The sequence below is a fragment of the Opisthocomus hoazin genome, chromosome 9 (genome assembly GCF_030867145.1).
Source record: "Opisthocomus hoazin isolate bOpiHoa1 chromosome 9, bOpiHoa1.hap1, whole genome shotgun sequence".
Classification (NCBI taxonomy): domain Eukaryota; kingdom Metazoa; phylum Chordata; class Aves; order Opisthocomiformes; family Opisthocomidae; genus Opisthocomus; species Opisthocomus hoazin.
This window is the reverse complement of record NC_134422.1, coordinates 33,914,178-33,931,433: the sequence shown is the minus strand read 5'-3', so window position 1 is coordinate 33,931,433 and position 17,256 is coordinate 33,914,178. Positions and strand designations below refer to the sequence as shown.

The window sequence follows — 17,256 nt, the reverse complement described above, 5'->3', positions numbered from 1 at the left end:
ATAGAGAAAAACAAACATTTAAAAGTATTTATTTTTTTTAAATTTATACAGATCCTTTATATTTTTTACATTTTCTCAGCAACACTCAAAGGTTTTCTCTTGAATAAAATACGATTTCAGCAGGTCCCTTTTCCAGGAAATTAAAGCATTTACATATAAGAGTTAGCAAGTTTATTATCAGCAGTTTTTGTAAATGATTATAGCAAGAGTGAGATTCACAGTCTCACAGAAGAGAGGCTATTATTCTAAAATCTGTCACTATTTACACTCAGCTACAGAAAGAAATATATGAATATGCAAAGCATTTCTACAATTACAATCAGGATCAAATGCATCTTCCTTTCCAACATTCTCCTGTGCTGTCTCAGGGGCCTGTTATTTTATTATTCTTAGCAGCATGTAATGACTCAAAACAGGAAATGTTCTTCAGCACACAGATACCCTTTGGATGCTCTGCAAGGTAATTTTATCAAGGGCTAATGGCTTCAAATACCAAACGATCTATTTGTAGAAATGCATGGTGTTGGGTGTCTTGATTTAACAAAGCTGCAGTGATGGATGGAAAACTATATCCATGTTGTATTCTACAAATTTTTCTTACAGATGCATGATTTTTTTTTTTTATATACAGCTTTATTTGTAGCTAACATTCTTAAACATTTTCTTATTTCTCCATGTAGGTCTGGCATTTAAAAACATATGTTCAGGCAAAGCCTAAAACTAAAGCCATCAGCACATGATCTATTACATACAGAATATCATACATGAATTAAAAGAAAAGCAAGGATTTAATTTAAAAAGAAGCTTTTCCATTTTACCATTTTCAAGTCCATAGCAGTTTTTACAAAATAAAGTACTGCCTAATAAAATATGTATTTCTTTTAAATTAAATTCCATCAAAATCCACTAGAGAACACTTTTTAGCTTACATCCAGTTAATCTCAGATCATATTCTTAACATTTGAGTCACAGAACATTAATTCCATAAGTAGACATAAAGAGGCAACATATTCTAAAGATACATATTCTTTGCTGCTTAATACCCACTATCACCGCAACAACGCCAGCTCCCACTGTGTATCTGATGACAGTCCCACTGGACAAGCCGCTGTGCATGCTGTACTTTTTCTACAGCTACCGTCATGCTCATCAGTTCACAAGTACACATTTGCTGGCTGGCAAATCTGCTGAAGGCTCTCCCATCTGCAGGCACTACTGTGAGTCTCTCCCCTTTCCTCCGTCATCAGGTCTAACAGGAATTACGGAGACTTTTTCAGATCACTGTTCTTTCGCAGAAAGTTAAAAGTGGCCTGCTATTTCAGGGCAAGGCAGAAAGCTTCTTCCCTTAAGCACAATTTGGGGGCGGAATCAAACTAATAATGACAGTTAGATAGCTAAACAGATCTCTGCCGGTCAATCAGTAGATCCCCTTTTCCCAAGGGGATACTACACCCATGTTATTCCTCAGAAAAATCTTCCTATCCTATTCCAGTGACACAAACTCCCTATGCAATCTATTCCAGTGCTCCACTATATTTATTACCATAGATTTTGTTTAATATGTAATCTGAATCTTTTTTATTGGATTTACGCTTTATTACTTCATTTTCTAACAGGTTGTTTCATTGGGGTTTTTTTAAACAGAATTCTTTTAGATTTTAAGGATGTATCCTGTCTGCCCTTAGTGTCCTTATCTGTAGACCACGCAATTTCAGTTTTCACCTTTTCTTTGACAGTTATGTTTCATAGCCTTTTAATCATTGTTCTTGCTCTATTGTAGATGCTCCATGCGTCTCCTGAAGAACTACGATCAAACTGAGCATAATACCACAGCCAAAGCTACATGCCAGTTGAGCAAAGCAAGAGGAATATTCCACATCCTCCATAAAATACTCCAGGTTTACACTGCAGTACGGTGTCCAGCTGTTCTGCAATATCATGTCATTGTTAACTCATGCTAAGCTTATTTTATACAACAAACCTTAGAGCCTATTCTAAATAAAAGCTATTTGATCAACTGTTTCTTATCTTCTTGTTCTGTATTTGTTCATTTGATAATTTTTTTAAAGGTAGAGTTTTGTACCTTTTCTTACACTGCATGTTATTTCTTCAGATCAATTTGCCAATAGGTCAAGTTTTGGATTGTACTCCTGTTCTTAATTGTGCTTGCAGTTCCACCCCCACCAAACCCAGTTCACTTGGTCTGCAAGTTTAGTCAGCGTGTTTTCTGTTTCATTTTCCAGATCATTAATGACAACATATCATGGAAAAAGCCTATTCAATATATTTGCAAATTTCCAATCTGTTTTCCGCTAATTTAGGAAAGTTTCTGTCACGCCATATTTCCACAGCTGCTGATCGGAAAGATCTGTGAGACAGTATCCAAAGACTTATTAAAAACATAAGAGCTCTTAAGAATAAGATAAAGCTACAACATTTACTGCTCCTCTTCTATCCATGAGATGCTTTGTCCTGTTATATATGCAATTTAGACTGGATTAAAACATTTTTTCCTTGGAAATAGATTTTAACTGTTACTACTTTTCCTGGTTTCTTCCAGATGTTCAGTAAAATTTCATTTATTCATTACAAATGTCTTTCGGAATTTAAGTTACACTGTCTAATCTGTAATTTTTTAGCTTTCACTTTTTACCTCATTTGAAATACAGACAGTGTATTTTCTTCTCTTCTCTAGACTGCGGTCTTATATCTTTGTAACTGGTATTAATTTTCTCAGCTATCTGTCTGGAGTTTTACTATACCAGTGAAGTGCTGCAGAAATAAATATTCCAAGTATTATCTGTCCGTCATTGTCTCTCTACTGAATGTCTCATCAGTGCTTTCTTAGTAACCCTATAACACACACAGAATGATTGCCTATTTCATTTACAACACTTCCTAACTATTTTGGGAACTCATCTTTCCAATTCTGTCCCAATATGCCTGTGCTCATTTATATTCAAGCTCAATACTCTGATTAAGTAATCATTTGGCTTTAGCTCCCATTCTGTGAGAGCACAGAACCCGTAGTTCTTCTAAATTTTGTACGCTTTCTTCCATATAACTGAGAAGAAACTTTTATACATGTATACATGTGATATTTCAACCCAAAGTCTTACTAATTACAAAATCCGTTAAGTGTGTATGACCATTGGATTTTACTTTTGTGTTTTTTTTAGTATACCATTGACCATAATTTCAAAATTCGTTCCACAGAAACAGATGTGTCAACTCCAGAAATGTCCAATGCACCTTTTGAGAAAGTTTTGCACCAAATAAAACTTCAGAAAATGAAATTACTCTGTAATATATATGTGGAAATAGAATTTACCAAACAAAGAAGCTGCAATTACCCTGCTAATAACTAATAAAAGCAATCAAACATAGAATGTACTCTGAGGAACCTGAGAGAATAAAAATATAAAAATACTTAAAGTATATTTCAACAGGATAATCAAAACCACATTATCAAAGGTTCTCTACAATTTTAGTGACCTGTGAGTGCATTTTAATTAATTTAAATGTTTAAAGCAGTACTTTATGTAAATTCTTCATCTAAGAATATTTATGCTATTGATACCGGCTTATTAAGGGCTAGATATGTAAACAGTTTAGCCTAATTGCCTGTTACTGTATAATTTAATCAAGTCTTGCAACAAAGATTTTAAAATCAGGAGAATACAATCTCTCTCAAAAATTCCAGTTGCTTTTCCACTGTTTCAGTGATAAACTTCATATCAAAGGGACCTGAGGTTTTAAATTACGTGTCTGCTTTTACAGGATATTACAATGCCACAATATATGTCTGTCCTTGAAGTAAATGTTCTGGCTCAGCTATGAGTCATATTTGCATCTACTTCAAAATAAAGACACTAGTTACCTCACTATTTAGCTACAAGACATCAGATTTTTAAATCATTTTCATCTCCATACTTCACTCCTCTGTAACAGTACAGTTAATACAAACATTTATAATTTTATCTCAAGGATACAATTTCATGACAATATATTTGCTTTATGAACGTGATATAATCCAAACACCTGAATTATAAAATTGGGTAAACTGTTCACTCTGAACTTTTGTAAGCTTTAGATGTTCACTTACATTTCAAGAAAAGAGCTAAACAATATTTGACAGTGAATTTTACCTAGATTTCCCATGCTTTCTGTTTTCTTTTTCTCTATTTTGTCATAAACACTATGTTTGAATACATGATTTTTAATTGCCTTTATTTCTTCTATATATTCCTCACCTGAACTCCATGGAACCAACTAATTTATACTCTGATTTTTTCTTCCTTCGTGGTATAAAAAGAACTTAAATGAACTGTAGTCTTAATCTGAATACGGGTAAGTCAATTCTACCTCCGCAAAAACATTTAAAGTGTTATTTTGATTATTGTAAATGAGAACAAGACTATTATTTAGGGTCCACTCTTCAATAAAGACATTACCATGTTGAATCATTGTAAGAAACAATACAAGTCACATAAGACATGGCAGAATGTAAGAGACCTTTTGATATAGGTCAAAACAGATGAGGCACCACACAGAAGTTTGATTTCAAATATCACAAAATGATCTGAGGAAGGCAAGGCACTCCTTTATACCTAAACCTTTTGATTGGAACAAATATTCAGAAAACTAAACTGTTGAGTAAGAATGTACTATTGAAAAAAAAAATAGATTAGAACTGTAGTTCAATAATGTGCACTACAGGACAGAGTTCTGAGAGTATCTTTGTTTTAAACACAATTTTAACTCACCCTTTCGCCCCCTACAGACTCATCATTCCCTATGCCGCTTATTTCTAACAGCCTAAGAAATAAGACAATTCACACGCGGTATCTAAGGTAGTATCCTTTGTTAGAGGAAAGGAAATATTTAGGAATCATAGATCCAGGAAATTTGAAGTGAAAAAAGGTATTGTTCCATTGTTGGAAGAGATGTTAGTTTCACACCTAAAGTTTTAGAGTATCGCTTAGCCATGGTAAAATCTAGTATGTTTAAACATACCTATATTCTCTGACGTCTTATTTCTGGAGCTACTCCAGTTTTCTAATCCATTGATTAAATAAAGACATCAGAGCCTCTGGTAGGACTCATCTGGGAAACATAAGATCTGCAGAAACACAGATGCTTGCCAGAACCAGTCAACTAACAGAGCTCATGAATTTCAAAGAACATGAAAGAGCCAGACAGGCATACTACCTATGTAGAGTTTATGTATTCTGGGGGTGAAACATCACTCCACTGAAGTTTACTATAAAAATCTTGATGACTTCAGCAGACATAGGAACAAAAAATAAGATATCATAAGCCAAGAAATACTTTTCCGTTCACAAGTCAAAATTAAAAGAAGAGATACCTACAAGAGTCCAAGATGGAAGTTTTTAACCACTGAATGAAGAACAGGGAAAGTGGTGACAGCCTTACTGGCAGGTGCCTCAGTAATAGTTCGATAGTCAGAGGTGGTGAGACAGTACAGAGAATTATTTCCAATATGTGGTGAGAACTGTTTCAGAAAGTAACTTTTGTTTATTTGGAGAATGAAACAGAAAAAAATGTATGTCAGAGGAGAGGTGCACTGCCAGTGTCAGACAGAAGAAATGCCCTTGCAAAAACAGAAAGAAACATACAAAAAATAAATTACCATGGATGTATTCTTGTGGACATAGGGAAAGGCAAGACAGAAGCTGATTCTGACTACATCAATGAAAACTAAAGCATTTTATTCTTCTCAAAAAAAACACAGTTTAAACTCTGTGATTCTCGAACAAAAATAGGCCAGTGTAACAGTTTTAAGAGCTTAAGAAAGTTTAGATATTAGGATGTTTACCTTGATTTGGAAAAACAAAAAGCACTGTTATACAGTCTCAAAATGCAACCTCAATAAATGAACCAAGTAGATTAAAGTGAGTTAAAAAAAAAATTCCTTTTAACAATAAAATACCTCAATCGGGAATTAATTCTGATTTTGCACAACCTGCAGACTGAAACAGCAACACACCTTTGGTATACTCAAGTTTAGACACATTCATTGGCTATTAAGAAATCACCAATTTTTTGCCCTTAGTCTTCCAGATGTTATATGTTTTAGACACAGCTGACAGAGGCAGGTTGAAATGCCTGAAAAGGTAGCAAGCGCTATGGAATAGGTCATGATTTCTCCAGTTACAAAAGAAACATAGCATTTACAGCCAGTGCTCCTTGTCTACAGGGTGATTACATCAGGCTCTTGAAAAGTAGCTTGCTAGCTTCAACTAATCAGAGGTCCTACTGTTCCCTGAAAAATTAGTTGCAATAGAAACTCTTATTACAAATAAAATACCTGTTACCTACCTGTCCTATATACTTTTACTAAGCATTTGTCACTACAAAACAGACTTCCTTCAGTCATGTTGGACAAGTATATTCCACCACAGCTTAGTAAAAGCTTCAAGTGTGCTTTGAATTAGATACTGAGCAACTGGAAAGAATGCTGCATACCTTTGGATACCTCCTGCCTATCTTCTTCTCTGCATCTTTGACTGGATCGTATGAAGAGCTTTCAGCACCCAGGATGTTTTGCTGCCTGGCTTCCTGAAGAGCCTTCTGGGTGGGGCCTTCGAACCTGTTCTTCCTTTGACATCCATGGCTGGCTATAAAATAAAACCAACAAAAATATCATCAGAATGCATTTTCCACTTACTCTTCCAGAAGAGTATCTCAACTTCATATTAGCTAGACATGTGAAATTCTAAAAGCAGCACCACTTTAATAAAAAGATACTCGGGTTACTGTGTCATCCATATAAAGACTACACGTAACTCTGCTCCACAAATTATTTTGGCATGATCTGTTTCAGCTCAGCTTATGGTACCCTAGATTTTGCCTCCAAAACGCAACAATGATTTTGAATCTTGCAGCACAGGATAGTCACAGTAAAACGGATGCAAGTTGTCTTTTCCCTCAGAGCCAGAAGAAACATCATCTCACCGCATCCTATCCAATATCTACCACCAATGCATTATTCTGATTTACAGCCTGCATTCCCTTTTGCTTTCCTGCGCTTCCTCCCAACCCACCTTTCAAACAAGGAATTACTTATGAATAGGTGACTCAAAGAAATCCTAAGCAGGTAGCATAGCTGTAAATCATCAGAATAGGCTGAAAGGAATATGAGGAACAGTATAACACATGGGGACTACGGTACAGCACATCTGCCATGACCTGGCAGACAGGATACTACTGCCTGACAGTCTTTGCATCGGCAGCTCACACATAACCGAATACAGTCCCTTGTGATACCTGTACCTTGTTGCAATGCTCTGTAGTATGCACGTGGGTCCACACAAAAAAGAATGGAATACTGAATTCCAGCAGAATTTGGGTACCTACATTCCCCCAGTTCTTTGGAAAAAATCTGTTTGAAAATCACATTATACAGCTAAAATCCAGACTGAAACAGATGTACTGCACACTATGCATTTCTAAATGCTTGCTCTTGTAACATAGTTTTATTAAGGCCTTGACAACAAAATGCAAACTTTCTGACTTAAAGGGCAAAAGAACCACCCTCTCCACTCTTGAGGCAAAAAAAGCAGACCAAGTAAACACAAAACCTTCCTGTATACCCAACCTGAGTAAAACTGTAACTGATAAAAAGAACTGTGTTTGATCTAACAAAATGTCTGCATCCTCACTGCTTTAAAAGTTAAAGCTACTGTCACAGATACGCTGAATAACAACTTTCTCTGAGGAACAGTATTTGGGAAAATCAGTTTGTGTGTCAAACACTTTCTACTCAGCTCACTAACTGCTACCCACTAGCATGTTGCTCACAGAGTATTTGGTTTGTTGGTGCTTTTGAAATACACAGACTGATAAACCAACAGAGTTATGACAGTCAAAGTGCTTAAAATGCCAGTATCCGTTAAAAAAAAAAAAAAGAAGAACAAATTCTAAGAACTGTTGCAAATGCACTAAGAAGTCAATAGCTTGTGTTTAGAGATTTTCTATTCTGATTGCATTGTAGATGGAATGGGGACAAGCAAGTTTAAGTACTTCAACTGGTGCATTTTAAATTTATTTTTGCATGACCTTCTAACAGCAATTACATCAGATAAAGGAAAAGCACAGTTAACAGTCTTAGCAATGAGTTAATTCAACCATGAGAAAAGAAACTCCTTGAGTTCAACTTTGAATATAATTGGGTAATAAATAAGCAGCTGTTGTTTTTAGAAAATACAAGAAACCTATTGAGCAAGTAATGGTTTTATAACATGTTTTTAGAACCAGCTGTTACAGCAGTGTTCACTTAGGTTTATAAGCAAGTCACAATCAACATAGCTTAATCCCTTCACACAAAAGTGGCCTTTTTTCAGAGCACCACTTAACACTGTGTTTTGATCCGTAAGTAAGGGTTCGAGCACTCTGTTAAAATACACCAATAATCTAAATAAAAAAATCAGTGATAATTAGATCCCTATATGTATGATTTTGCTACCACATCAGGAAAGACCAGATTTAAAACAAAACCAAAAAGTTTTTAGTGCAAATCTTCTTGCACAAAACATCTAATCCTTTTTAAAAATAACCTGAACTCAAAATACAACTTTTCTTTCAGAGCTGGCTTTTGAGTGAGCATAGCTGGGACAGAGAAAGAGTCTACAAGATGACTGAGTCCTAATCCTAACTGTTAACTAGTTACTCTCCAAATATTAAATGTCCTTCATATCAACTTTCAACAGGTAATTAAATAGGGAATAAATACTTAAACTTCTAATAAATTTTAAGACACTTAAAATGAATTTTCTCTTGAAGGTTTTGTCTACAAAGCACTGTTCACAAAGCTAAACAGCAGTCTGGCAGTGGGACATCAAAAAAACAGAGTCAATAAATTACATGCTCTATACTGTGGCTGCTATCCTCTTCAATTGTTTGAAATGCATCAGGCTGAAAGCTGCTACATCGAATGCCTAAGTAGTAAGTCCAGAATCGTTGTCCTAAAATTAACATTAGCCACTTAATTTTTTCTCTACATAGGCACCAGATACAAATTTACAATGCAAACTCATTGTGCATGCTACAAAGTTTCCCTTTGTTCTTTTATTATGCACTGTATGACACCCTCAAAAAAAAAAAAAAAAAACCAAACAAAAAACCCAAATCCACATTGGACTGGATGTACAGGACCTCACTGACACTACTCAAAACTTCAAACACTTTGGCAAACCCAAAACTAATCAAAAGCCATTCTCAGTGCCCTCTAGCCAAAGCCAGCATTCCAGGTGTACTGCGGTCAAGTCAGATTGTGGGACAGAAGCAGCATCAGGAGCAGTGACCAGCAATCTCCTGCTGCTGGCGAGAGCCATTCTTGTTCCTTCACGCTGTGCACTGCAGTGAAAGCAGTCAGCTGTCCGGAAAAGGCATCTTACCTTGGCAAATGATAACTTGCCAATATGAATGCTGAGTATCTTATAATTACAATGTAATAAAGCATAAAAGTCAGCCCTGAAGAGACAGCAACAGAAAAAAACGTAGCTGTAGGTGTCCTTACAGCAGAGATTCGCAAGTCCAGCAGAGCTGGTTCCTTCCAAACTAAGAACTTAAATTTAGAGAAAAATGCAGCAAACCTTTCTCCAGTATCTATGCACTGCTTACTTCTCAAGATTTTGATTATACTGTCTCATGAGTAAGAATTCAAGAGGCAAAAGAACATGACCATCTTTCAAGACATAGCAGAAAGTATCTGAAAGGAGACAATATCACCCACTGAGACACGGGTATGACCTACAGAGGGCAATAAAAATTACGTAGTATTAAAGGACAAAGCACTGTAAAGAAATGAACTGAAATATTGTTTAATTTATGATGCACAGGGTATGAAGCAAATTAAGGCTTGTACAGGCACGTGGGTGGCTGATGAGCTTAATAATTTGTGTTGGAGACTTTTTTTTTTTAATATTATTATTTATAAAGTGCTTCCCTGCTTGTCACTTTTTGGTATTATAAATTGCTCTCAAGATTTTCTGAGAATAAACAAGTACTGTGAACAGCCGGAAAGTGGTTTTTAGAATCGCTCAAACAACAAATGAAAGTATGTGAAATATGAAAAAGAGACAGATGGGGCATCTACACTGTAAAACACTAGCATGGGGGAAGAACCCACATTATATTTCATTGTGCTCAGACTTGAGAAGTTGAATGCTATATGCCCTACACTAACATAAAATGAAAAGCTGTTCTCTACCTCCCTATATGAAGTGGGATGAGAATGAGCTCTGTGCTCTTCAGTGGGGCAAAGGCTTATACTTTGAGTTGTAACAAGACTTTAAGACTACGGCAGAGCATATCCAGTATGTACAGCCACAGAACAGTATTTTGGGGGCCTGAAATGTACCTTGGTGAGGAATACAACACTAATTCATACAAAAAAGGCATCAGAACCCAAAACCACAAAGATACTGTGAACACTGAAGAGGCTTACTGCCAGTACTTCACTATTCCACTGTATTAACACATCTGAATTCTTTATTTACAGAATCTATTAGTTTAGTATACAAGCTATTTGCTTGTATACAGAATTAAAAACATAGCTTAGTTTATACTGGGTAAGACTATAGAACCCTTCCTGGTAACTCCAGAAATGAAAGCAGCTACTCTCTTAACTAAATAGTAGTTTAGAAAAGGAGTACTGTGTGCTCCAAGGGACTCCCCAGGTATATAAGCCTCCCACATCTTCATAGAACCAAGACCTGAAGTAGGATGAGGGGCATCTTTCAGATAATTAGATCTCAGTCCAGTGCTCACAGAAATTCAAGACAATTTAGGAGACCAACTGCTTCAACCTACATTAGACAGAATTTGAAGGAAAAAACCTAAACCGAATGTGCTACGCTCATAATAGGCAGGCAGTAGCAAAGATCTGGACAGTAGTTGAAATGTCTACATTAATAGTAAATACACCATCTTAATAGTCAAGGAAATGCTTGTTATCCTCTTCACTCAACTACAAATCCAAAAAGAAACAAAAAAGTTTATGCAGCTACTATTCTTCTCAGCCTTAACCTTTCTACGGAAATTAACTCCATGAGTGTGGGAACTAATGAAGTTTGATTGTCAGCAGCTGGGGTAACTCAGTGGCTTTCTACCTGGGGTATATTACCAGTGAAAAAGGAAGTTCAATCCTTTAACACACTGGAGAAAAAAAAAAAAAAGCACAAAAGAAACAGATTTAAAAAAAAAAAAGTCCTAATCACAACAAATGCTTCACCTGGAAGTTGCATAATATGTGATACCTGGTCAGCTATGTGGCTGAGAAATTCGGGGTTCTCCAAGGTCAAATAAACTGCAATCTCTGATTGGAGTTTTGCTCATGACTAAGGTAGATGCAACATCCCCTTCTCATGTGAATACTCTGTTGTCAAAGGAGGTAGAGCTCACTGTTTCCCTTTTTCACCATTTCAACTATTTTCAAGAGTCTTTTAGAAACCTGGTTTATTTGAGACTATCAAATGTAAGTGAAATTGGAAAATAGGTTCAAAATTATTAGTGGGAGAGCTGCTCAAGTGTGATAAAAGAATGTGCTAGCATGGGCTTCATTTACTTAGGAAACCAGAGGTGCTAGGTTTTTTTCTGGTGGAGTTAGAAAAATAATTTAATGATTATGCATTTATTCAAAACACCAGGGAAGTAGTGTAGTACCATACAGATAAAGATATTATTCCAGCAGGTATTATATAACCTTAGCAATCTCCTGTAAAAATGAGACATGCTGAAATAAGAGGCTGGATTTCATAACACCAGTACTTTCAAAATGTTTCTAGATGACTATCTATACCTTCTTGTAGTGAGTTGAACAAGAACACTGGCATGAAAAAAAGTGTTAGTGGATAAAATAAAATCAGACACAAAGTAGACTTGTAGGACTAAGTCCTTCCACAGTTACTCACATATTCCATACTGCCATGAGCAGTCTCGCTGTCCTTAGTGGATACATTTTGAAATAAATATTCAAATGATAAAATTGCTGCTCTATCACCAAGACAGCTGATAAAATGTTTACAGTGCAAGTATTTTTGATTTACTGTTACACCAGATTTTGAAATGCAACACAACAAAAATCCCATAACCAGTCTGAGCTTGGTGATGGGAATATTTCACCTTTTGTCACAGGAAGCTGAATAGCACATCCAGACTCTAAATTTTGTAATGTGGCTTGCAAACCTGTAACCTAATTTTAAAAAGAGGAGAGAACAAGAAGAGATAATATTAAAACATTGCTTTTGAACCGTCTGTTCACAACACAGAGCATTTATGTCTGCCTATTTAAGTAATAAATTCCATTTATAATTTTTTACTTTTCTGATTATTGCCTCTAAGTTATAAACCTTACTCCTAATTTGACATTTTGGAAAGGCCCAGTGAAACAGCGCAATAAAATACAAGCTATTCAGAACATCTCAAAATATTTTTACAGCTGTATTAAAACAACACAGACATATAGAATACTAGGGATCTTACTCCATCAACTTTTAACCACTACTGTCACCGCACTGATCTTTAAGTTAAAGACACAATATGACGTACAGCTTTGTCACAAGAAAATTCCACAAAATATGGTGTTCTGCGTTACAAAAAAGCCATCACTCCAGAACGCTTACAGTTCATAACCAGATAGGTCTTACATATGTTCCTGAAATTTCATAGCATTGGAACTGTTCTATGTTTTGCACTCCCAATTCCACATAACTGTATATGGACAGCAACCTTTCTTTTTCTCTAGGACATTTTCTTATTGAAATTTCAAACATATAATCCACAGCCTTTTAACAGTAAGTCCTCAGGTGAGCTGGGAAAAATTAGAGACAGAGAAATAGAGGAAACTAGAAATGCAGACTATTAAATGGAATTTACCATGCTTGCACTCTCTTCTATGTTACCCACATATAGTTGATGCTACTGCTGAAATGCAATGCATTTTGGGATCTCCTCTTCTTCCCCCCCCCATTCCTTTTGACCAGACAACCTTTCAGTTAAACACATACAAGAATTCTCTGTTCTTCATCCATCCTATCTATGCTTATAGTAGTTCCTGCTAAAGTGGCAGAATATCATGTATACCGACCTATACATCAGATAAGATTATAAGAATAAAATATTACGCTATTATTCCATTCACAAGACAGAAAAACTGTCTGACGTCATAATGTACTTTTTCCTAAACTACAACCTTGTGGCACAAAGTTTCACATACTTTCAATATCAACATTTCACGAAATAACATGAAACCCACTAAAACATTCTGCTTCAAACAGAAATATCCTATGTATTTACCAACATAAAAACCAAAAGCATTCCTTACAGCTTTGCAAGTAGTGTTCACCACAGTTTTACCTGTCCAACTGCTCTGTCTCTCTCCAAACTAGTTAACATTTTCTGTCTCAGTGTAGTCTGGTATTTTTCAGTCAATTGCTTCAGCACTGGTTCATATGATGCATAATGTGCCTTCAGCCTGCAAACAAGAGGAGGACAAACAATTCCTCAAAGACCAGTTAAATCAGAGATTTATCTCCATGCAACTTTCTTCCTCCCCAAATAAAAGAATAAAAGTGCCAAAAGGTCAACACAGTGGAGACAAAAGTATCTAGTACGTAACCACCCAACTGGAATACCACAAGAAAAAACACAAAAAAAGAAGTCCGATCAATAAGAGATTTCAGTTTGTTTAGTCATATCTTTTAAAATAATCCATCCAGTTTTCACCTGTTCTTAATTCCTCATACACATGTTCACAATAATTTTTGTTAATTTCTGTTTTCTTGCAGATGGATGATATTTCATTGGAAGAAAGAGCACCACAGCTATTATCTGACTACCAGCTAGATCCTAATTTAGATAAAACAGTCATAATGCGATTACTATTTCTTTCTTCACTGCACATTATTTAGAACACTTAACCACTTCAATTCTTCAGAACAACTAAAAGTTAGATATATCATCTCTCAAAAGAAACACAGGACACTAAGCTTCGAAAATACTGCATTTTAAAAAAAGCTGACACAGAGGGCAAGCCAGTGAATAGTGCTCTCTTGCATTAGAATGTATGGATTTCAAGGTTAAAGATGTGGAACAGGTAGTTGCTATTACATGTGTTTATTGATAATAATATTGACAAGCCAAATTTCTGCGACTTGTTTAGAGCTGCAGACATAAACCACTCTCCAATGTTATTTTAAAACAACTGCTGGTACGAACACGTGCAAAGAAGAGATTCTAAACTCAACTCTTTCACCCGGCCCAGTGATCTTCAGAGAAACAGTATAAAGGTTCTACTCGTGGAGGGAAAGAAGCATAACCATTAAAAGAAAACTTACAGAACTCCAGAATGACAAAATTACAGAATTAAATATTATAAAATAAACTACTATAACTTAGTACCAATGGACTAGTTTGGGCTTATTTGCAACCAAAGCAACATAGCAGATTTCATATAGGAAGTTCAAGATGTAAAAGGATAGAAAATACTAGCTATGGGAATCACGAATGCAGAGGTTTGGAACTCAGTGTGATACCAGCTACCCTCTAAATGGACAAAGAATCTAAGCCCAGAAATCACTACATGTCTATGAAGAAAGGTCTGGGTAAAAGAAATTCTCATTTACACTTTGTACTGTCAGAAATGCTATGTATTTATTAATGTCACAACATACCATAGAAAATATATATTAAAAAAAAAATCATTAGACATTGTTTAAGCAACATGGCAGAATGGTCAGATGGAACTGCTATATACCAGGACACTAACTAAATGCCACTAGCTTTACTTTAGCACTTTAAATTCCACAATGTTATCTCATTACCAGGCAACAACTGAAGATGTGATCTTTAATGTTACACGTATGGTAATCAAAATCTTTTTTTTACCTTTTAATGTCACAGATAAGCCTATTTTTCTCCTGGACCACTCGTTTGTGATGCATCCGATGGAAGTCACGTTCTTTCTGCATTTTTAGCAAAGCCTCTTTTGCTTTGCTATATGTAAATAGAAAATGTAAGACAGAAGTATTAGTCTCCTCCTATTAATTGCTCATCAGGGTACGTTAAATACACATAGAATTAATTTTCAAATATGCACATGCCTAATGCATCCAAGTTGGAAACTTCTGGTAGTGTGCCCTGTGGTGGAGAACATGTACTTTTGAGGTGCTTTTGCAGCCAGCTGATGTACAAAACCATAGGTCCTCTTCACCATTACTTTCCCTCAGTTCCTTTAGGTAGAATCCTTGCATTACAAATCTCAGATGTCAACCTTACTTTAAGAGCAAGGGGTCTTGTGGAGGTATACATTCAAATTTCAGGCGATTAGAAAACAGTATTCATTGTGGGTTTAAAATTCTACATGAAAATGTATTACAATACTCATTTTCTAACATCTACATTGCGTCTGGAGCCCAACATGATGGAACATGTTAGAAGGACACAGACAGATGGATAACCGGTATTGTTACCTTGCAAGTACATGCATTTAGAGAGCTTCTGGAAAAAAAATGTGCTAGAAAATTTCTAGGCTCTATTCAATCATGGTTGCAGCCTGTCCCCAAGTGTCCCCAGTACGTGACAGCAGGAAGGAAAAGAAATCCATTTCAAAATTAATTGCAAACTTACTGATAACCTATTATTTTCCAAGCACATTCTGCTCACAGCCACAGGATACCCTAACATACTTTGCTCCATAAACATAATAGAAAATACTCTTCATATATTCCGTGCTTCTTCTGCTTGCATTTACTGCTATGGGTTTGGCAGGAAAGACTAGTAGATGAATTGTGTAATTGCAAAGGAAGCTTGAAATTACCTTGCACGGAAAATTAGATATTTGATCTTTGCAAAAATAAAGCTCACCTCCTCTCTAACAGGAGTTGGGAAACAAGAGGGGAAACTCTCAAGAGTTAGGAAAACCACTATGACAATGAAATATGCCAAAAATCACAGGTTCAGGAAGAAAACTCATAACTGCCAGTGCATTATATTTAATTGTACAAATATTTTATATTTACTATATATGTATTTGCTATATTTGTTACCTATACAAACTATCACATTTACATGTGAATTTTTGCTTTTAGCAGGAACAGTTAAAAAGACCTGAATCGTAGAATCATAGAAAGTTTTGGGTCGGAAAGGACCCCTAGAGGTCATCTAGTCCAACCCCCCTGCAGCAAGCAGGGACACCACTAACTAGATCAGGTTGCTCAGAGCCCTGTCCAACCTGGTCTTGAATGTTTCCAGGGATGGGGCCTCCACTACCTCTGTGGGCAACCCGTTCCAGTGTTTCACAACCCTAATTGTAAAGAATTTCTTCCTTATATCCAGCCTAAACCTACCCTGTTTTAGTTTAAAACCATTACCCCTCGTCCTGTCACTGCTGTCTCTACTAAAAAGAGTGTCCCCATCTTTCCTATAGGCTCCCTTTAAGTACTGAAAGGCTGCAATCAGGTCTCCCCGCAGCCTTCTCTTCTCCAGGCTGAACAAGCCCAACTCTCTCAGCCTGTCCTCATAGGAGAGGTGCTCCAGCCCTCGAATCATTTTTGTAGCCCTCCTTTGGACCCGCTCCAACAGTTCCATGTCCTTCTTGTGCTGAGGGCTCCAGAGCTGAACGCAGTACTCCAGGTGAGGTCTCACCAGAGCAGAGGGGCAGAATCACCTCCCTCGACCTGCTGGCCATGCTTCTCTTGATGCTGCCCAGGACACAGTTGGCCCTCTGGGCTGCCAGCGCACATTGCCGGCTCATGTCCAGCCTTTCGTCTATCAGTACCCCCAAGTCCCTCTCAGCAGGGCTGCTCTCCATCCTTTCATCCCCCAGCCTGTATTGATAGAGGGGATTACCCCAACCCAGGTGTAGGACCTTGCACTTGGCCTTGTTGAACCTCATGAGGTTCACACAGGCCCACCTCTCCAGCTTGTCCAGGTCCCTCTGGATGGCATCCCGTCCTTCTGGTGTCTCGACCGTACCACTCAGCTTGGTGTCATCTGCAAACTTGCTGAGGGTACACTCGATGTCGCTGTCCATATCATTGATAAATACATTGAACAGCACCAGTCCCAGTACGGACCCCTGAGGGACTCCACTCGTCACCGGTCTCCATCCGGACATTAAGCCGTTGACCACTACCCTTTGGATGCGACCATCCAACCAACTCCTTATCCACCGAACGGTCCACCCATCAAATCCATGGCTCTCCAATTTAGAGAGAAGGATGTTGTGGGGGA

At 36.8% G+C, this 17,256-nt stretch overlaps 1 protein-coding gene across 1 annotated transcript in view; it reads right to left on the bottom strand.

Moving 5' to 3' along the window:
* Positions 1-17,256, bottom strand: part of SPAG16 (sperm associated antigen 16) — a 348,492-nt gene that overhangs the window by 308,894 nt on the left and 22,342 nt on the right. Inside the window, 4 exon segments of the mRNA XM_075431063.1 lie at positions 6,490-6,641; positions 12,148-12,217; positions 13,381-13,498; positions 14,911-15,018. Coding sequence (XP_075287178.1) covers positions 6,490-6,641; positions 12,148-12,217; positions 13,381-13,498; positions 14,911-15,018 — 448 coding nt within the window.